Source organism: Rhizoctonia solani, chromosome 7 (genome assembly GCF_016906535.1).
Source record: "Rhizoctonia solani chromosome 7, complete sequence".
In the NCBI taxonomy this organism is placed as follows: domain Eukaryota; kingdom Fungi; phylum Basidiomycota; class Agaricomycetes; order Cantharellales; family Ceratobasidiaceae; genus Rhizoctonia; species Rhizoctonia solani.
The window spans coordinates 1,275,146-1,294,935 of NC_057376.1; the positions used below are offsets into that span (position 1 = coordinate 1,275,146).

General features: G+C 47.2%; 9 protein-coding genes across 9 annotated transcripts; 4 read left to right on the forward strand and 5 right to left on the reverse strand.

The window, feature by feature from the left end:
• Positions 1-63: 63 nt before the first annotated feature.
• On the reverse strand, positions 64-1,026 carry RhiXN_06574 (uncharacterized protein; the record flags this gene model as incomplete). Its single annotated transcript, XM_043326390.1, has 7 exons — positions 64-323; positions 379-412; positions 475-504; positions 554-627; positions 686-720; positions 779-930; positions 988-1,026. The coding sequence occupies 7 exons, from the start codon at positions 1,024-1,026 to the stop codon at positions 64-66; spliced, it is 624 nt and encodes a 207-aa protein (XP_043181822.1).
• A 202-nt stretch (positions 1,027-1,228) lies between these two features.
• RhiXN_06575 (cytochrome b5) lies at positions 1,229-1,964 on the forward strand (the record flags this gene model as incomplete). The annotated part of the gene is made up of 5 exons (XM_043326391.1): positions 1,229-1,541; positions 1,591-1,659; positions 1,707-1,767; positions 1,822-1,835; positions 1,897-1,964. 5 exons carry the CDS (start codon positions 1,229-1,231, stop codon positions 1,962-1,964), a joined length of 525 nt encoding a protein of 174 aa, XP_043181823.1.
• Positions 1,965-2,293: 329 nt separating this feature from the next.
• RhiXN_06576 (alpha-amylase) lies at positions 2,294-4,553 on the forward strand (the record flags this gene model as incomplete). Its single annotated transcript, XM_043326392.1, has 14 exons — positions 2,294-2,362; positions 2,418-2,523; positions 2,588-2,640; positions 2,699-2,798; positions 2,861-2,994; positions 3,047-3,121; positions 3,170-3,281; positions 3,341-3,453; positions 3,511-3,576; positions 3,634-3,830; positions 3,882-3,995; positions 4,047-4,190; positions 4,245-4,310; positions 4,370-4,553. The coding sequence occupies 14 exons, from the start codon at positions 2,294-2,296 to the stop codon at positions 4,551-4,553; spliced, it is 1,533 nt and encodes a 510-aa protein (XP_043181824.1).
• A 171-nt stretch (positions 4,554-4,724) lies between these two features.
• Positions 4,725-6,015, reverse strand: RhiXN_06577 (peptidase C12, ubiquitin carboxyl-terminal hydrolase 1; the record flags this gene model as incomplete). Its single annotated transcript, XM_043326393.1, has 7 exons — positions 4,725-4,889; positions 4,948-5,097; positions 5,147-5,428; positions 5,486-5,605; positions 5,662-5,851; positions 5,900-5,905; positions 5,960-6,015. 7 exons carry the CDS (start codon positions 6,013-6,015, stop codon positions 4,725-4,727), a joined length of 969 nt encoding a protein of 322 aa, XP_043181825.1.
• Positions 6,016-6,352: 337 nt separating this feature from the next.
• RhiXN_06578 (Conidiation protein 6) lies at positions 6,353-7,054 on the reverse strand (the record flags this gene model as incomplete). The annotated part of the gene is made up of 4 exons (XM_043326394.1): positions 6,353-6,423; positions 6,471-6,751; positions 6,805-6,942; positions 7,002-7,054. The coding sequence occupies 4 exons, from the start codon at positions 7,052-7,054 to the stop codon at positions 6,353-6,355; spliced, it is 543 nt and encodes a 180-aa protein (XP_043181826.1).
• Positions 7,055-8,485: 1,431 nt separating this feature from the next.
• On the forward strand, positions 8,486-9,370 carry RhiXN_06579 (F-box-like domain-containing protein; the record flags this gene model as incomplete). Its single annotated transcript, XM_043326395.1, has 2 exons — positions 8,486-9,260; positions 9,312-9,370. The coding sequence occupies 2 exons, from the start codon at positions 8,486-8,488 to the stop codon at positions 9,368-9,370; spliced, it is 834 nt and encodes a 277-aa protein (XP_043181827.1).
• Positions 9,371-9,884: 514 nt separating this feature from the next.
• On the reverse strand, positions 9,885-11,257 carry RhiXN_06580 (Ydr279p protein family (RNase H2 complex component); the record flags this gene model as incomplete). Its single annotated transcript, XM_043326396.1, has 7 exons — positions 9,885-10,113; positions 10,192-10,547; positions 10,615-10,767; positions 10,824-10,891; positions 10,943-11,047; positions 11,102-11,170; positions 11,227-11,257. 7 exons carry the CDS (start codon positions 11,255-11,257, stop codon positions 9,885-9,887), a joined length of 1,011 nt encoding a protein of 336 aa, XP_043181828.1.
• Positions 11,258-12,061: 804 nt separating this feature from the next.
• RhiXN_06581 (ClC voltage-gated chloride channel protein) lies at positions 12,062-16,153 on the forward strand (the record flags this gene model as incomplete). The annotated part of the gene is made up of 16 exons (XM_043326397.1): positions 12,062-12,514; positions 12,567-12,962; positions 13,016-13,189; positions 13,244-13,376; positions 13,441-13,560; positions 13,626-13,786; positions 13,837-13,917; positions 13,977-14,078; positions 14,171-14,304; positions 14,362-14,481; positions 14,732-14,898; positions 15,236-15,281; positions 15,374-15,627; positions 15,689-15,834; positions 15,906-16,005; positions 16,071-16,153. The coding sequence occupies 16 exons, from the start codon at positions 12,062-12,064 to the stop codon at positions 16,151-16,153; spliced, it is 2,670 nt and encodes an 889-aa protein (XP_043181829.1).
• Positions 16,154-17,799: 1,646 nt separating this feature from the next.
• On the reverse strand, positions 17,800-18,367 carry RhiXN_06582 (uncharacterized protein; the record flags this gene model as incomplete). The annotated part of the gene is made up of 3 exons (XM_043326398.1): positions 17,800-18,024; positions 18,077-18,148; positions 18,200-18,367. 3 exons carry the CDS (start codon positions 18,365-18,367, stop codon positions 17,800-17,802), a joined length of 465 nt encoding a protein of 154 aa, XP_043181830.1.
• Positions 18,368-19,790: the final 1,423 nt, after the last annotated feature.

The window sequence follows — 19,790 nt, forward strand, 5'->3', positions numbered from 1 at the left end:
CACATAAATAGCGCAATCACCACACTAAGCTGGTGGATGGATGCTATCAATAAGACAACAGAGTCATCTCCTGTTTCCGTTTTCATTGTCGCTCATGTCGTCCTCTCCGATCCCAAAAAGCTCCTCCCTGGAATGATGGTCCCATACATTTCCAACTCGAGCGCCACCTTTTGGTTTTGTGTTTGACTTGGATGGATTGGCGTGTAAAGGAAGTGATAAGTCTTCTTCTGAAGAGGTCGGGGATGGCTCGCCCGCATTGAGAGGCTGATACAAGCGAGCTATTTCTCGCCTGTGACGATGGTGCCGTTCGATCATGTAAGCAACTGCCGTAACCATGTGTGAGTAAGTGGCCACAATGGACGGTACTAACGTGCTTACCGTACAATCCCACGGTTGATCCCAGTAAGTTGGCCTATACCGATGAAAGAGTATGTATTTTTACACAATAACCTAAACAATCGATGAACAGCTCACCATAATGTCGCCTGCTTGGAATGTTTTGTTCTAAAAACCCTGTCAGACCGTATTTTATCATCCAATGCAGACCACTTACTGGGAAGAACGACTGGACTATTTCGCTCACAATCCCACCAAATAAGAAACACATTACAAGAGTGGCGATTATTGCTGTCGGTGGCTGGACTTAGTCATGGTCTTGAGAGGCCTTACATAGACAAATACTCACAAAAATGTCTCCAAATCCAAATTCTCCTTGCGTCTCTAGAGTCAGGGTAAGGTTAGTTAGGTGTGTATTAAGCATTGTGATGTCTTCTCTTACTCTTCGACGTCAAATATTAGGTAGAAAAGTGCTGTTGCAGTCCCGAGTGCCAGAAAATGTTCAAGCTTGTCATTGATTATCTCATGAGCCAAGTCCGTAAAGCCTAGAAGTGATAAGAGAAGCATAATAACAAATGTCAAAGCTACAAAACACTAATGAGAGGGTAGGGGTCAGAGTTTCATAGATTGGCGGAGACCAAGAATGCATACTGGTCTAACTCGCACGGGTAAATCCAAGTTCCCCGGCATTCGTAACTTGTACGAACGCATTAGCACCTTTCCTATGCGCTTAAATATTCGAGATTCCGCCATCTAGCCAATTCCAAATGTGTGTGCCTGTCGTTGTAGGAGTCTGACCTTTGGGTCATGTGAATTGCAGCTTACGTCCACACATAAAGCATGACAAATGCGGTCAAGGTTATACAATTCAACCTCGATACTTGTTACCACCATGTCTTTCGGCGGACTAACTGCATCACTCCAAGAGCACCCAATTAACGTGGTTTTACTAGGGATAATATCCTACCAACTGTCCTCCCTGTTCCGTTCATCCTCCGCTTCTTCGCAATCTCAAGGCGACGTTCCAAGTTCATACAACGAATCATACAACTGGAAGCCAGCAAAGCACCCTTCTTGTACCGTCTGGAAAAAATATACACCCGTATCCCTTCAGCCCTTCAGCGGCCGTGATGGTGGTCAGATATTATTAGCTATTGATGGAAAAGTATTCGATGTAACCAACGGAAGGAATTTCTACGGTCCAGGTATAGTGCATGTACGACTGACTCGGTCTCGTTCTAAATATATCGACAGATGGTATGTACGGAAACTTTGCTGGGCGCGATGCATCTCGAGGCATGGCCAAGCAGTCCTTTGATGAAGGTATACGAGCTTTCGTGTTTGCAATCCCGTACTTACCCAATGCACAGATATGTTAACTCCGGTTGACCAGCCCCTTGACAAGCTTGAGGATTTGACGCGAGAAGAAGTGTAAGTATATATTTATTCCTTGCGGAACGATACCATATTAATGTTTACTACTAGAGCGAACATGCAAGGTATGAATCTTTCATTTAAGCTGAAACAGGTCAAATCATCGTACTAAGTACGCAATATTAGGGTGGGTTGAACACTTTACTGGGAAGTATACAATTGTCGGTGAATTGGTCGAGAATGGGGCAGACTAGGCTTTCGCACAGATTTGATGAATGAGATCTCCGCTTTTTGCTATGAATTATCTAATAGAATTCGCTTGGTCGTCATCATTATGAGATATAAACCGTTTACGGTTCTTGAAGTCAGGGTGCCAGCGTTTTATACAGTCGATTTCAGCAACTTTCAGTTAAGCTAGTTGACGCCTGGCGTTTAGATGGGCATGCCCTCGACACTTATCCCTGACGTCATGAACAGTCCACCAAAGGGGCATAAATGACGTGCAGAGCACCCCCTGATTCACAATATAAAGAGACCCATACACGCTAACGTCTCATCGTCACTACTACTACTACCCTCTATCATGGCTACTCATGCGAACATCGAGTATTCGACTAAACGTCCCAAGGAACAGGACTTGAACTACACTATGGTACGTATATGTTTGTCCTCTATTTTCTCAGGAACACATTTGAATCTTGTGGTAGGTCCAAGCCTTTGAATGGTACAGTCCAGGTGGCGGTGTTCACTGGAATACGCTCAAGGATCGTGTCCAAGAGCTGTCAGACATGGGGGTCACCGCCATGTGGCTGCGTGAGTCGATATTGTCCTTGTAATTATAAGCATATATATCGACTCTGCACCTATTAATTTACAGCACCCCCTACCAAGGCATCTAGCCAGAACTCAGTGGGATATGACATATACGATGTGAGTCCTGTTTTGGTCCAGCAGCTTCTACTTTTAGTTTAATGAAGATCCTTATTAGGTATGGGACCTCGGCGAATTTGACCAAAAGGGCGGAAAACGAACCAATTATGGCACTAAGGAAGAGCTCGTGGATCTTGTGCGATATGCACATGAGAATGGTTGGTAAAAGCTCGCGAGTTCAGGTGCCAATAATCGTAACGGTTCATCATGGTATCAATAGGGATCGTCGGGTATGTCGATGCCGTCCTCAACCATAAATTTGGTGCAGACCGTACCGAACGTTTCCGTGCAACTGAGGTCGACCCAAATGATCGTACACGCGACATTACAGACAAGTACGACATTGAGGCAAGTGTTCCAAAATTAAGCCTACTCTCGCGATTAACTTACAATAAATTATGTCTAGGGATGGACCGCCTTTGATTTCCCTGGACGTAACGGCAAATACAGTCAACTCAAGTGGACGTTTAACCACTTCACAGTCCGTATGGGTAGCCCATAAATGTTTCAAATCTAACAACTCCATTAGGGTGTTGACTATAATAATGACGGTGGTAAGAAAGCGATCTTCCGAATTGACGGCGATGGGAAGAACTGGGCCCAGGGAGTCGATCATGAGAATAGGAACTATGACTATCTAAGTAAGTCCAAAATTCAAGTGCTACCACCAAGGATCAGCTCAATTGAACATCCGCCCCAGTGGGCGCTGACATTGATCATCGTCATCCTGAGGCCCATGACGACCTACTTGCCTGGGGAAAATGGGTTATCGATGAGATTGGAGCTGCTGGGTTCCGTTTCGACGCAATCAAGGTATGTGGCGCCCAGTACATATGTCAAGCGCGTGTTCGGACCTTAGAAAAATAATAGCATATCGATGATGTGTTCATCGCTGAATTTGTCAAACATGTGCGAGCTGAAACCCACAAATCGTCCGTAAGTAGTTACCTGAGATCTGCTCATTACTCGCATCTGACTGTCCTGATCATTTAGATGTTCGCGGTTGGAGAATTCTGGAAGGACAGCCTTGAAGACATCAACAACTACCTGAATAAACTTGGGACACAGTTTAGTGTTTTTGATGCACCACTTCATTATAACTTCAAGGAGGCAAGCGAAGCTGGGAACAATTTTGACCTGCGTGAGATCTTCAGTGGTACCTTAGTCAAGAGCCGCCCTATGGATGCAGTGTCAGTTGATCAAATCACCATCAGCGTCTCATATTAACTCTTTTTCTGTAGTACCCTTGTGGACAATCACGATACACAGATAGGTCAAGCCCTAGAGTCCTGGGTATCTCCGTGGTTCAAACCGCTTGCGTACGCGCTCATCTTGCTCCGCGGAGATGGCTACCCGTAGGTAATTTGGCATGTCTAAGATGATCCCGATTAACGCATTCTACCCAGATGTGTATTCTGGGGAGACCTTTATGGTTGCGGCGGAGACAACCCACAACCGCCGGTCAACCAACTCGCGGATATTATCCGTGCTCGCAAGCTTTTTAGTTACGGAGAGACGCGAGATGTTTGGGACCATGCTAATTGTGTTGGGTCAGTGAAACTTGATACCTATTATCCAAACGACTAATTGCCGAGAGTTTCTAGATGGGTTCGCGCCGGTGACGAACACCATGATGGTTGTGCAGTAGTGATTTGCAATGGCGACGAAGGGTACGCATACATTTCATTATCTTTTCCGTTCTAAGGCTAATGTACTGAGTTGTCACAAGCGCTAAATTCCTTGACGTCGGAAAAGATCATGCGGGCGAAAAGTGGACGGACTTGTTGAATTGGCACGACGGCGAAGTAACTATCGGAGAAGAAGGCTGGGCAGAATTCCGCTGTCCGGCTCGTTCCATAAGCATATGGACCAAGAGTGATGCCCGTGGTCGGGAAGAATTCAAGAAGGACTAAACTCGACTTCCAACGATAGTGGCAAACAGAAATCGACGAATGGGCATCCGAACGATATCCCAAATCTCGAATACGCCTGCATAGAGCTCTTATACCTATACCAGGATGTACCGTAGACGATTCTTTTAGGTCTTTGATTAGATTGAGTGAATAAAATATATTGGTCGCAATTCAGTCTTCCTCCATCTGACCGCTCTCTCGGGCCTTGGTTAAACGCTCTTGCATCTTGGCTTTGGCATCCGTGACGGCAGCATCTAGCTGCCCCTTCTTTGCCAACTCTACGAGGAGAGCGTGTATGAGGCCAAGGTGGTTATGCCTACGCAGTGAATTTTCAAACTTTAGATGCAACAGATGATCAGATCTACGCGCTTTACATAACTTTCGGCTTACTTACATCCCAACGCGCCCGCTTTTCTTTTTCTTGGGAGAGCCGGAACACGAGATCTGCTGCGACAAGCTCTTGGCCAGAAGCTTGAGCGGTCTCGATTTGTGCTTGTAAATTAGGCAGAGGGTCATCTCTGACTGCAAGGAGATTGAAGTGTAACTGTGCGTCTTCAGAGACATAGTGTTTTCCTTTAACAATACAAACTCACCGAGCCTGGAGGATAAGTTCCTATTCTCTTCTCGATAACATCCCTTGCTTTTGCAACCCAACCCTCTCCCTTTTCCTCATAGGGACCATGCGCAACGGGCGCTCGCTTTAAACCATCAAATTCATATATCTGACCCATGACAGGTAAATAGGAAATAAAGTGATACGCATCTTCGGACGACTTGGGCTGTGGGCCGTCAGATACAGAGATTACTGATGGAGGGGATAGGGCATTATGAGCCGAACGAAGAAAATCGGATGATGTAACTACAAGTCCTGTTGTCTACCGAAAAACATGCGTCATTAAGGAAGTGACACCACTCAAACAAAATAACTTCACCTGCGAGTCCATTCCCGTGGCAAACGAAATCAAATCGGTAAGCTCCTTGCCCATCTTGAGGGATGGTATGTTGCACACGCCATTGAGGACCGCAATTGTCGCACAGGCATTATTCACAACCTAGTCCCGTCTGTTTTTAGAGCTGCATCACCTCCCGAAGGATTGAGGTTGCTAACCTGGTGAGCAAAAAATCCTGGAAACTCCTCGTCATATCGGCCCGCCCCTCCCCCTGTCTCATCTCCTCCACCAATCCATTTAAATAAAAATATTAATGCACGTATTGGCTGAAGTGCTGCCAGGGATTCTGCGTCGAGAGAATAAAGATCATCCACTACAAGTGGGACGCCCAAGGTTTTCAAAAGTTCACTAGAACAATTTATAAGCTACGCGTCATTCGAGGTGCAACATACACACGTGAACCTGTGGATCATTGTTATGTTTCCTGGCATACAGAGATAGTAATAAATCTCTTACACCCCCGGGTCGGACTCTGTCAATTGCCACCCGCTTGAATTGCCTTCCTCGTCCATGATGTAATGAATTAGTTTAATTCTAAGCTTTCTTTGTTCCTTTAGGCGGATGTATACAGTGTTGGATGAGACCAAAGGACATGAGGTTAGTCATCGCCTTATTTTACAAGTTGTGCTTCCTGTGTGGCGGTGCCCCATATACCGAAAAAGGCATTCCGACTACACTTTACTCACTCGGAGAGGATAAAGTTATCTCTCAGTCGCTCTTGCGAAAATCTAATATCCAGCAAAAGGGTAGGTAGCAATCTAATTATCCGTATAAATCACACGCGTTAGATGGCAAGTAAATTTAATTATCCATTAGTACATTAGATAAGTGGAGATTTGACAGTATAATTTAGTGGAGTTCACCAGCCTCGGATAGAATAGCCCTGGCTTTCTCCTTGGCCTCCTCAGAAGTGTTGTCTTCTGTAACCATGTTAGAGTAGGAAGTTTCAGTTTAGCTTGTTACTCACTGGCCAGGACACCCTTGTAACCGGCAAGGACGCGCTTCTCGTGCTCAGAAGTTGTTTCTCCGGAACCAGTAGTGTCGGCACTGGTACCAGCTTGGCCCAAGACCTCCTTTGCATGTTCCTTGGCTTCCGTACTAGTGTTGGGGTTAGATAATGTGGCCTTGTAGCCTCCAAGGACGCGGTTTTCGTGTTCGTTACCTCCAGTGGGGGCCGAAGTAGCGGTAGTTCCCTGGTCAAGAACTTCGGATGCGTGTGCCTTTGCCTCTTCACTAGTGTTTGGGTTACTTGAAATCGAAATGAGGCCCAGCAACAAATACATCTAATCAATAAAACTTACGATAACGTAGCCTTGTATCCTCCCATCACTCGGTTCTCGTGCTCGCTGCTTCCAGTCGTGTTTGGGGACTCATTAACGCCAGCATCCGCAAGAACTTGTTCGGCGTGAGCCTTAGCCTCGTCACTGGTGTTTGGGTTTCTTGATAAAATAGCATCAGAGGATGCAGTGGCCATGTTGCCAGAGAATGTATTACTCACGAAAGGGTAGCCTTGTAGCCTCCAAGAACATGAGAATCGTGAGAAGCAGACATATTGATAGAGTTGGTTGTATGAGTGTTGAAGTGATAGAATGCGGTGATTGAGTGATGAATTGTGCTCACCTAGCTCTGGTTTTATACACGGTGGAAGGTGCAATGTCTGTTGGACGGAGTTTTCATTGACATCATATCGGCGTCATCGATGATCAACTGGCTCCCTAGTCTTTCTGCAACTTGAGTCGAATGTCAGTCCGGAAGCAAACTCAGCGCCACTTGAAAACGACCAACGCGACGCACGTGATCAGGATACATGGCATTCTGCATGGATTAGTACATGTATGCGCTTCACAACGAAGACGAAAACGCATGTGAATCCTCAAGTTTCTCCTAGTTGTTTTTTCCGCTATTTTCGTTTTATATATCGAGTGTAACATTAGTGCTGCGTAAAGCTCGCCAATGATGTCATCCAGCTAGACTGCGATTGATCAACGGAGGGGACGGTCGACTTGACCGAGGCTTGAAGTTTCAGAAGGGGCTGACGTATTATAACTCGATTGATCGAGAAGCCGGCCTTCCAAAGATCGCCGGGAATGATGCGTTGTAGGAAATGTGATTGCCAACACCAATTGCAACCCAGGAATGGAACAGTGCTCACCGCCTCCCTACATGTGCTGGCGTTTCGTACACGTGATCAATGGTGTTCACTTGCCAACGACTACCGCCAAAAGCTTACCTTCTCTTGTGTCTCATAATCTCTCTCTCTCTCCAATATACGCACCGTATTATCACGCTTCCGAAAACCCAAGGTGCTTCTTGACCACTATTCAATCCGATTGCTCTCACCCCATGAACCTTTGTTATGTTGATCGGTTACCACCAGAGATACTTACGCATATATTCGGAATCGTGAAGGCTGTTGATCCCCAAATGTCCTTGGTTGCCTCCTGGGTATCACGCTACTGGAGAAGGGTCGCATTGAGCACGCATTTATTATGGGATACAATCACAAAGTTTGATTCTAATATGATCTCAGAATATATCCGCCGCAACCACACATGTCTCATAACCTTGTCTGTTGTTTGTCGTAGCAATGAGTTCGTTATCGCATTCGAGTGTTTATCTTTGATCATCTTTCGCCAACTCCGATCGCGCCTCCGAAACATATCTCTCGATGTGACGCCAGACAGCCGGGGAATAGATTCGAAATGGTGGCATAATGTTTTAGCTATATTATTTTTGCCTACTAGTTCTATGCGTTATCCCGAGCTTCAGACTCTTTCTATAAGAAATCCTCTGCTGCTTTCCAATGAACCGACAGCCAGGGATGGCCTCCGCGTGTTCACCGAAGCTCCAAAGCTACAACACATGCGCTTGCGGGGAATAATACTCGACTCCAAGCATTGTCCTAACAACTACCCTTCGCTTCGGTCCCTCTCGTTGTCGAATAGTTATTTGGACCGTCCAATCCATTCATTATTACGGTCAATGTCAGGCCTCGAACGACTCTCTTTAATCCTCATCGAGAGATATGACGCCAATTCAGACCCCATCAATAACGTGACTGGACCGTCGGCACCTGAAGATGAACTACTACTCGACAAGCTTCGGGTACTACGTATTCTCCGTCCTGGAGAGAACCAGTCCGAAGATATCGATAACTTGATAACTTCAATACGCGCACCGAACCTAAAGTGGTTCGAATGGGAAGCCAATCGTGATCCTCTGGCTACGTCCTTAAATTTTTGGCAACTCTGCGCATCCCGGTTCCGAGCGCTCACTTCTCTCCACCTTATGGGATTCCCCTCGGAGCTCCCTGGAGGGGCTACTGCGCTGGAAATATTAGTCAACTGGCTGCAATCTCTCGAAAGCATCGAATCTTTTATCTTGATACTCGCGAGAACTTGTGTCTATAGTACTATTGAAACCGAGATAGGCATCCTTACTATAATCGAACGTCTGTCCGAGACAAACAATAACGTCCCGGCCTACTGCACAGAGTTAAAATCGCTTCATATTGGACCAATCCTTCCTCGGGAGCTCCCTGTTCTTAAATCGATGGTTCAGGTTCGCCCTCGTCTGATGTCCGGGTCTCTCCGCATAGTGCAATACGTAGATACGAAAAGGTCCGCTGGGGATGTGTCCTGGCTTCAAGCAAACGTTGGCGATTTTGCACTTGAAACAGTGTCCGGTCATGGCAGGGGATTTTTCTATGGTGGTAGGTATCGTTATGTTGGAGGGACCTTGAGGAAATACCTAGTAGGTAAGTAGAATATCGAGATTAAGACTACGACGTGTTAATATCCGTACCTAGACGTATCTTCTGAGAGCATTTATTTTGACCAAGTAGAACAAAGCGAGCCATTGGTCTAGATTTTATATTTCTTGGAATCTATGGTCGAGTTTCAAGTTACTGTTTCGTTGTTTTGATTTATATCTCCAGCGCATGCGCGTAAGATCCAAATAAAATATAGTCTCAATCTCGCTCAGTACGCGCATTACCTTGACACCCTAATTTGGGATTAGTAATACGTCCTGCCAATCCATAAAGGTGGCACATCTTGAAGTGCGGTACAATCGGGGAGAGTTTAAGAATCTACTGATCAAGTTATTTAGTAGCGTCATCGGAGTGAACATTCTATCGGAAGGAATCGAACACTGGCTCCGATTTGGTGTATTCGGCTTTGCGCTATTCTTTCAAGCAGCTGGAGCATAAGTACGAACTGCTGAATAACATATGCAGTAACCTCTAATAATACTTAACACAATCGTCTCCCCAACAACCCGGCACCCGCAATATGATGTGAAATAGGAAGCATGTAATATATACTTGAGGGTATCCAGTACATCAAAACAAAACAAACCAAAAAAACACCAACACAAGATCTTACTCTTTCTTTCCAAAAAATGTATTAAGCGTCGCCATACCCTTCGTATTCGCCTTTTTGAGCTTGTCCACCCCACGAGAAGCTTGTGCTCCCGCCTTTCGCTTCTCCCCTGCTTTTGATTTCCCGCCTTTACCTGCTTCCGCTGCTTCTGCTCGGGACGTCGCAGCCGCAAGTTCGGCGCGGGCTTGTTCAGCCCGTACAGCGGCGTGATCGGTATACGCGGATATACTAGCGAGGTTCAGATCAGTATTGATTTATTTCATTTCATTTTATCCCGGTTGTTGTGCGGGTGGGCTGTTCGCTTACTCGTATGTGCCCAACACATCCGCCATCAATCCCTCCTCTACCCAGTTCCCGACAATCTCGCTCGCAATTTTGATACGCGTGGCCGCGCGAATGGCCTCTGCTTTGGGACAATCGAGGGGGCCGAGTTCTTCAACCGAAAGACCGAGTCGAAGGTGCTGTCGTTGGATAGCCGGGAACGATTGGGCTGTTGTCGAGGTTGACGAGTTGGAGGCTGGTGAGGCTGTTCTGGCGGTGGAGCTGACTCGGGCTCTGGAGCTGGGGGTTGTTGAGCGGATATGACTCTCTCCACTCTTCGTTTTATGAAAGCCCTGATGCGTTCGGGGATGGCTTATGGACAGTGATATCCGGGGGGATGACTATAGATGGATGGGTATGTAAGTAACGGTGCGTGTATGTGTGATTAGGAAGAAACAGTTCAATCACACCTTTTGTCTCGCACAGCTGTTTGAGTGCTCGTCGAGCGCAACCTAGTGTCATGAACAACGCTACGTCTTGTTTGTTGACATCAGGGACAGAGTACTTCAAGAGGGCTTCTTCAAGGAAGTCGTCTGTAGGTTTAAAAGGTGCTTTGGGGTCCTATATTGAATGGTGGTTCGTGTGTAAGCCTGATGGAAGATGACAGGAATACGAACGAGCGTTTGAAGGAAGGGAATTAGAATAAACACGGGGTCAATGGGTGTCATTAGCATTAAATTTCCATCTAATGCAAGTATGCGTCAGATATTATATAGCGCCATGTTTTGCAACGTACTGGAAACTACGGACTGTCCAACGAACCAGGAGCGAGGTGCATCCGGGGTTACGGAATGAAGCTCAAGCATGGTTGATCCATGATATACGAATAGCGCTTGAAGGCCTATAAACTATGTCAGATGTTAAGTCTGTTAGCCAAGGAATCCATCGAGCGGACCTGTTCGAGGGTGGGGTAGTTGAAGAGGGCGCAGCGATGATCCAGATCGTTCCAAGGCCTCCTGGAACTCTTTTATGTGTGTGGCAAGTTCAGTTTAATAGAAGATCAACTCGACTGGAACACACCTTTTGGGAGGACAGCAATGTGCGTTGACATCGAGAAACAAGCGCCAGGGAGAGGTGGACACGCGGTCACGTGGCATGGATCATATACAGACTCACGTGAGCTTCCTTAATTGGCCTTTGGTAAACAACAACCATCTCGGCCTGGCACGATTACTTCCAGAAGCCTGAGGGTGCCGGGATGAGTTATAATAGAACAAGATGTAATTACAAGGTTTGAAGCTAGATAGTCGGAACTAGTACTGAGTTTGGAGGTGACAGTACTCGATTATTTGACGAGATGGCGGCTAATTATAAATGTTATTGTGAAGAAGCTATATTCGAAGACTGTCCCTCGGATATCGATGGAGGCAATGCACCTTCTGCGAGATATATTTAGCCTCGTAGACATGCGTTCGATGATGCAAAGTAGCGGCTGAGCATTAAGAATTCTAAACGGCGGCTCATATGCATTGGTTATCCTTGGCGTTGATGGCTTACCCAATGAGTACCCCTGACGTTGTGCGGAGCAGGGGAGACAGCTAAATCTGTGCTTCTCTCCTCGAGAGAAAGAGTGCCTGGTCTGCCTCGTACTTGCTGTGGCAACTGTCCAGGTTGCTTGCGAGCGGGTTCAACGCTCGAGCAAGAATAATAATGACAGATTCCAAATTGAAGAGGCCATCGCTGACCAATGATGACATAGCAAGGTAATGGTCACATATTATTCGATTTCATCGCTTCCTAACTCGGCCGGCATAGGCCTCCCGTCTCCCGTAGCATCTCTAGCAGCCCCGGAAGAATTCCTGGAAGACCAGGTATATACCCACTGGTGCGGAATTCAACGCAATCTCAGATAACGATGGCAGAGGACCTGTATGCATCGACGGGATCTCTCCCTGCACGGCCTGGTCCTCTGAGCGCGCCTTCGTCCCCCCACTGGCGCAGACGCAGACTCCTGAACATAGGCACTCCAAGCGCCGACCACTCTCCTACCGCTACGTTCTCTGCCCATGACATTCCCAACAGTGCAGCAAGTACTGGTTTCCCCTCGTATGGCACTATGCCTCGCACACAATCCCAGCGGACACTCCACCCGTTCCCCAGCCCAGACGGCCCGCTTCTCGGTGTCAATTTACGTAGTAACCGCCCTACCTCCTTTTTTGGAACACTCGGCCGGCGTGCACCGGCCGCATACGATGGCCAAACAAACATCGACACCGTCCAGGAAACAGGCGAAGATGAAGGCGCTCGTATCAACGGTGTCCGGGTCTGGTATAGCTCGTTTACATCCATTGACTGGCTGCACGATGCGGTACGCACATGGCCAGCCTCAATTCAACTCATCGCTTATTTCCTTGCTCTAGATCAAAGATTCCGCCCGAACCTTGCACATACGTCGTCGGCAGTCCGCTCGTGGTCGATTGCTCAACTTGGTGGATCGCAGTACCGGGTGGCTTATCGTCACCATTGTCGGCCTTCTTACAGCCTTAGTTGCGTTTGCAATCATTCGGGCCGAGCAATGGCTCTTCGATATCAAAGAAGGCTATTGTGTCGAAGGATGGTGGCGCGCCATGCGCTTTTGCTGCCCAGCGAGCCTTGATTCGCAAAGCTTGAGAATGGCAAAAGTGCCCGCTCCTATCGAAGTGTGCGAAGCCTGGAGGACTTGGGCACAAGTATTTGACTCTGTTGGAGATGATTCCGGTTCGGAAAGCGGCCTGGAGTTGTGGGCAATCGAATATATCACTTATATGGCCATTGCTGTGAGTACAAACGGTCATATCCAGATACCCAGCCTTGGCTAACTTGGCATTAGCTTGTCTTGGCACTTGCGTCGTCGTTCCTGACCATAAACCTTACCGCATCGACCTCATTTGTCTCCAATAAAGACTCTGGAGTTCTTGGTCCTGCTTTCGATTCGGGCAAGAATCTGGGGACTACCACTCCTCCGAAAAACAATGGACTTGTACCCAGAAAGGTTCTGTACTATGTAGGTGTCTCCCAAAACTGCGCCAATGACTCCCGATACTTACATGACTTGTAGGCCGCAGGTAGCGGTATTCCAGAGATTAAGACCATATTATCGGGATTCGTCATGCACGGATATCTGGGTGGCCGGACGTTGTTTACCAAGTCGGTAGGACTTGCTCTCAGTGTGGCCAGTGGGCTCTCGCTAGGTACGTTGCGTCGACTTGTCCAATTGAAATAAACCGCAAAACTGACAAATTACATGAAATCAAGGCAAGGAAGGCCCGTTCGTGCACATCGCAAGCTGTGTCGGAAACATTGTCTCTCGTTTCTTTTCTAAATACGAAACAAATGAAGGAAAACGCCGAGAAATTCTTAGCGCAGCTTGTGCAGGTGCGCTTCACTCTTTTTTTTTTCGAATAACCACTTGGAGGACGTCTAACGTGTTCGTATTTCAGCTGGAGTAGCCGTAGCATTCGGTGCGCCAGTCGGAGGAGTCTTGTTTTCTCTCGAGGAGGTTTCCTATTTCTTCCCACCAAAGGTTATGTGGCGCAGCTTTTTCTGTGCTATGGTTGCCGCGGCCACTCTCAAATTCCTTGACCCATTCGGAACTGGAAAGGTTAGTATGGTATTGTACGAACTTGAGCAGGAGCTTACTGCGTAAACCAGATTGTTCTATTTCAAGTAACGTATGACAGAGATTGGCATGCATATGAACTCGGACTGTTCTTAATACTGGGAGTAGTTGGGGTCAGTTATCTCTATTTAGCAAGCGCACTCAGATCTTAATCTAAGTAATCAACACACAGGGAGTCTTTGGAGCCTACTTTTCCAAGTTAAACTACCGCTGGAGTCGATATGTCCGCGGAGGCACATGGTTGAAGACGCATCCGATGGCGGAAGTTGCGATGGTGAGTCGGATAGATAAACCGCATCGAGCATACGGCTCAATGACCCCCGTGCACCGCGTGCTCTTTAACCGTTTGGCACTGTGTGCACACAGGTCACATTCTTGACAACGCTTCTTTGCTTCCTCAATCCGTACACGCGAATGGGCGGGACAGAGCTCGTGTACAACTTGTTTGCCGAGTGTCGGCTGGGCGATTGGCACGAAGGACTCTGCGTTACACCTGACAGGTCTGCAACCTAAAAACCATCCGCTTCTTGCCTGGGCTGCTTCTCACGTCACCACAGGAAGGAAGAGGTCGGGGCCGTTGTGAGCGCGATCGGGACTGCGCTTTTGGTCAAGGGCGCTCTTACCGTTATTACCTTTGGAATTAAACTGCCTGCTGGTATATTTATTCCCACACTCGGGTAGCCATCTGTTACGTTTTCTCTTGTCTGTGACTTGAGACGGAGGGGGGGGGGGAGTACGATAATGGCCCAATGGCCCTCCTCGCCATCGGGGAAAGTACCCCGTATGTGGCGCGTCCTGTGCGATTCTTCTCGGATATGCACGGAGCGTACGACCTTTTGGACGACCTAATTATAGGCTATTTGTTTGCTGGTATAAGAAAGGATATTAAGTTTCTCTGACTTCCTCTCTTCTTTTTCCTCGATTTAGAGTCGGTGCATGCTTTGGCCGGATCGTTGGACTTGGGGTTCAGCATCTTCACTGGACACATCCTAGCCTTCCTATTTTCGACGTGTGCAAAGGCGACCTCTATTGCGTGAATCCTGGCGTATATGCAATGGTCGGAGCTGCGGCTGCGCTGTCGGGTGTTACGGTCAGTGAGCCATAATTGATTGTTGTGTGCGTAACACTGACGGAATGTGGTTACTTTAATTTGGGCCGTGCTCGCCGAAACTCGACTACTTCATCATTGAACTCACCATGTACCATGGCTCTTGATTATATGGGCGCCTTTTGAACTTGCTTCTCCTATCACCTCATCGTGTACCATACCGGTGTCTTGCTGACGATGCGGCTCCGAAACTCCCGGCGGTTCTTGATTGTGGAATAATACACACAGCGCACTACTATCTCCCTCGCAGTAATTATGTTCGAACTCACGAAGACAATGTCTTACGTTATTCCCGTCATGCTATCTGTGTGGTGCCAAAACAGTAGCTGATGCTCTCGAACCCAAGGGAATCTACGATTTGGTCATCGAGTGCGTGACTACTTTATTTATTTATGCGATCGCAGCTGACCAGGATATATAACCTATCCTTCCGTAATCCTGCTTGACACTTACGGATGCAGACTGTCTCAGCTGCCTTATCTGGACTACAAGCACGAATACCTATGGGGTGCTCTCCAGGTCTCTGATGTAACTGATCGAAAGGTCGAGACTATCGTTGTAGAAGAAGACAACACCGTCCGAGCACTCCGGGACAAGCTTCTTGTGGCGGTCCGTGATGGAAATGGGGACGGAGGCATTCCGATTCTTCAAAGAGAAGACGCAGGCTATAGGATGGTCGGGTATATCGGTACCAGCGAACTTGAGCACGCATTAAGTGAGTTACAATTGCTGCCGGCGGTCAGTGTGCGGGTCCATAACATCCTAACATTTATTAGCAATTCTCGCGGATGCCCCTGATGAAGTGTGTAGATTCCATGCTACTGCGCCCCCACAACCAGCCTTTGGTGCCTCTTCAGTCTCGTCGCTGTATGATACACCTGGCCAGGACCCATTTGATCTTACCATTTACATGGATCAAGCGGTAAGCGTGTCGTTTCTGGTCGAATTCACGTGGGGAACTCACCACTATATTGCTTCCGTGTCTTATTATAGCCGTTGACTGTCCCAGCTCATGCACCTCTCGAATTGGTGCACCAGTTGTTTACTAAGCTCGGTGCACGATATGTAGTTGTCACTAACAAAGATGGAATGTGTGAGTAGCAATCGGCGAAACGTATTTTCTGACTCGTGAACGCTCACTATTAACCTATTTGGCAGACGAAGGAGTGATTGACAAGAATCTATGGCTGGCTTTCTTGCTGACTTGGAAGCGAAGCATGTACACGCGTGATTGTTTTTGACAATAACTTGTAACCCTTCCCGATGTAACCGGGAGTCTTCTTCGAAATTTTAATCATCACCCACGCCTTTGGACGTTATAGCTGTCTCCCACTTTGAGTTGTGCTCGAATTACTGCTGAAGAAGCAGAAGGTAAACTCTTTTCCACGTGCAAACCGAGGTTGCATGGGCCAATGAGGCTTCCTCTCTCAACTTGGCATAGTGTCCTCCAATCATATCGATATGAGAGTGGCCGGGCGAAAGTTGCATCCACGTATTAGGATCGCTTGCCGCCTATGCTATGTTCTCAATCGGCTTCTGTGGGTGTGATAAATGTGTGAAGATACAAACACGCCATCCTGCCTTTTAAGAGTTCCATCGCTCGTTCATCCGACAACCATACCCGACAACCCCCGCAGCCATGCACCGCTCCGAACAGGTACCCCCAGATCTCAGCCTAGTACTAGTCGCTCTAATCAATCACCAGTCTATCTGTCATTAATATCAACCAAAATTGATTTCCTGGATACGGTGTTGATCAACCGAGGGTCAGGGAGGCCTTTGTATGCGACCATTACTGAACGGGAGTGCACTAGCGTTTATGCAATTGATCGCAGTATGGAACTTCACAAAGTATGCAGCAAATACACCATTAACAGCTGGGCTAACAGCTAATCACGAACCATATGTAGATTATGACTATCAATTGGGGCCAAGGGAAGAAACCCAATCGAACAACTCTCACTAATCATGCAAACGAAACAGTCCTCTTGAACGATGTCTCTACGCCCAACCAAAGTGCAATGGACTCTCTTATGGGGAAACAGAAACAAATCGAGTAAGTGGCTGACCATAGTTTTCTTGAGTTGAAAGCTGAGTTGGCTCCGTTCCAAGGCGAAATTATGCATATGGTCGATTTAGCTCTCGATGGACTGCGAGGCACCGAATCTTGGTATGACTCCTATTACGGGATCCACTATTGCTATCGGAAACAACCAGTTGCAGCCCCACTTGATCATGAGCATTCTGAACCATCTACCTCGGCATCACCCATCCAAATGAGAAACTGTTTGCCGTCATGGTACTCTCACACTTGCCGGCAAACCCGGCATCACTATTGACATACACTCACGAGATCTACCACAACGAATAATGCATGAAGATGGATTTTCAGACTTGGATCATGTCGTCCTGAGTGCCTTTTGTTGTCGCAACAGGGGGGAGAAAGCGCGGAAAAGAGCCCGAGGGTTGGCTAATGAAGCACAATTACAGGAGCATTTAAGGGCCCAACGGCAAATCTATCGGACTCGGTCAAATGAAACGTTACCGCTCTACCGAGCATGTCCGTCTATGGAGGTCCTCCCACCTGCATACGCGTCCCGTGCTAGTCTCCAAGTGATTACTAGCTCCAGGCCTTGAGCATAGCCAAGGCCCTATTAATAGTTACATTGCTTAGTTTTATTATATTTTTGTGAATGTATTCGGATTTGTATCTTTCAGGAGTTGTAAGATAGAAAACTTGTTGGAGATTTAAGGGTATAGATTTATTCCAGAAAACTAAAGATACGGCAAAGAATGACAAAAGTCCACCAGCAGTCAAGAGTAGCAAAGAGCATAGTCATATAGCAAGAAATGGCTTGTCATAGAAAGCTCATCGTTCAAGAATGACTTAAAGCTCCTTGAGATCCTTGTGGTAAGGGTCAGCATGAGCAACAGTGATGCTAATGTTGAGGGCCTGGTTGCGGTAAGAAGGCAAAGCTTGGTTTTCAACGGTATCCTTGTCAAAGGTGGTGCGGTGATCGGTAATGATCAAGTTGTAACGTCCGGGCTGGGTGTGTTGGGGAATCGTGATCGACTCCTTAATCACGTCAGTGATCGGGTGGAATTGTTTGATCTACAGAGCCAAGGTCAATAGAGGTTAATGTTGAAGCAACGCAGGTACATACGCCGCGAATGTTATGACGGCCGGCGCGTTGCAAGCCAACCTCGGTCTCGTAAGTGACGAACGAGTCAGAGGGCTTTTGACAAGAGTCAGCAGGCGAGTCTAGCTGGATGACAGAACACCGTACCTTGTTGATGTAGTGCAAGGCAAAGGCTTCACCAGCACGAACGACATAGCCTTGAGGAGGCTGGAGGATGATGATATCTCCCATAGCGCGAGGAATAGTGGGAGGGGCAATGATGGTAGCCGAGGCAGTCAAGGCAGTCAAGAAGAGGGTGGCAACGGAGAACATCATCTTGAACAAAGAAGTGACTAGGAAAACAACTGCTGGTGGATGAAGGGGAGAAAGTATCCTGTCGGCTCTGGGTGTTGAGCGTTGCTATTTAATACCTGGGCTGGCATGTATGGGCGTGTTTGAAGGCGACCCGGTGCTCCACACGCGCCGAGCGCAGCAAGGACATTGCGTGCTTCCCTATGTTGAAGGATGTCTGGCGGGAGAGGCTCAAGAAAGGCGCTAGTGTGGATCGGTCCCTGTTTCATTCAAAACCCTTGTCTAATGCCGTGATTTAAGAAGTGTGAAGTAGCCAACATTGGAGATACACATGTACTTATCGCGACTTTATCAGAATGCGAATGCTCCAATGGATAACTTGCACAATACATGTGCCTGTTAAGTTTACAAAATAGGCATACGAGTGTGCGGTCTTCACGCGACGAGCACACTCAGACCATTTCCCGGGATCTGATGTTATCATTTTTGGCAGGGTCTTCTTGATTCAGTTGATGACTAATAACTTCATCAAAAGCCCAGGCACATTGGATCGTGTCGCAACAACAAAACTCCGGATGTTTAATCAATGACAAACATATCGACTTACAAACAAGCCTGTTCCAACAACGATGTTGGTGCATATCAAACTACCAGCAATTTATATAGCTTTACCCGAGCCAAATGCCACATGTATGTATCCATATTCATTAAAACGTGCTGATTACGCATCTACAACAAAGTTTGGTTCGTGGGCAAGAAGTAGAGAAATGGGCAGCTGATCGCTAAGCCGGTGCATATACCCAAGTAAGTGCGCGCCAATCTCAAGTAACCGGTCGGGTATGCACGCACCTGTGTTTGTCCCAAGGTGGGCTGGAGTCTGATTCAGCGCATTTAATTGATAAATGTAGACAATTGATCAACTTCCAACACCGGTATTTTCCTGTTGTTCACGCGGTCTAGACATACGCATAGCAGAAGGTACCTCCAGAATAGGGTTATGCGTCAGTTACGCGGTAGAAAGTCATGAAAGAATGTGGTGTTGTTGGAAATTTTACGACACTGAGATCGTTTGAACGCCCAATCAGAATGTCTGGGCGTCTGGCAGCTGTCTGCCCACGAAGAGATTTGGCGCTTCTCCGTGACAGTGCCCCATCGAGCCGAACATGGAAATTATATTATGTGGTGTCCTCTTTTAACCCCCCAGATTATGTAATAACAGATCTGGTGGTTGTGAAACGATTCAGTATTACTGTTGAAAGATAATCTACCCTGTCATACGATCTTTGAGTTTAACATTCTTCAGGGTTATCCACCTGTTTGGCCAAATCATTTATTGTGTTATCTAATAACCATGTACTGCACAGTACAATAACCTTGGCATAATAAAACAAGGGAAGGAAAACGGTGCCATATGGGGGGATCATGAGATACCACCACACCATTATGC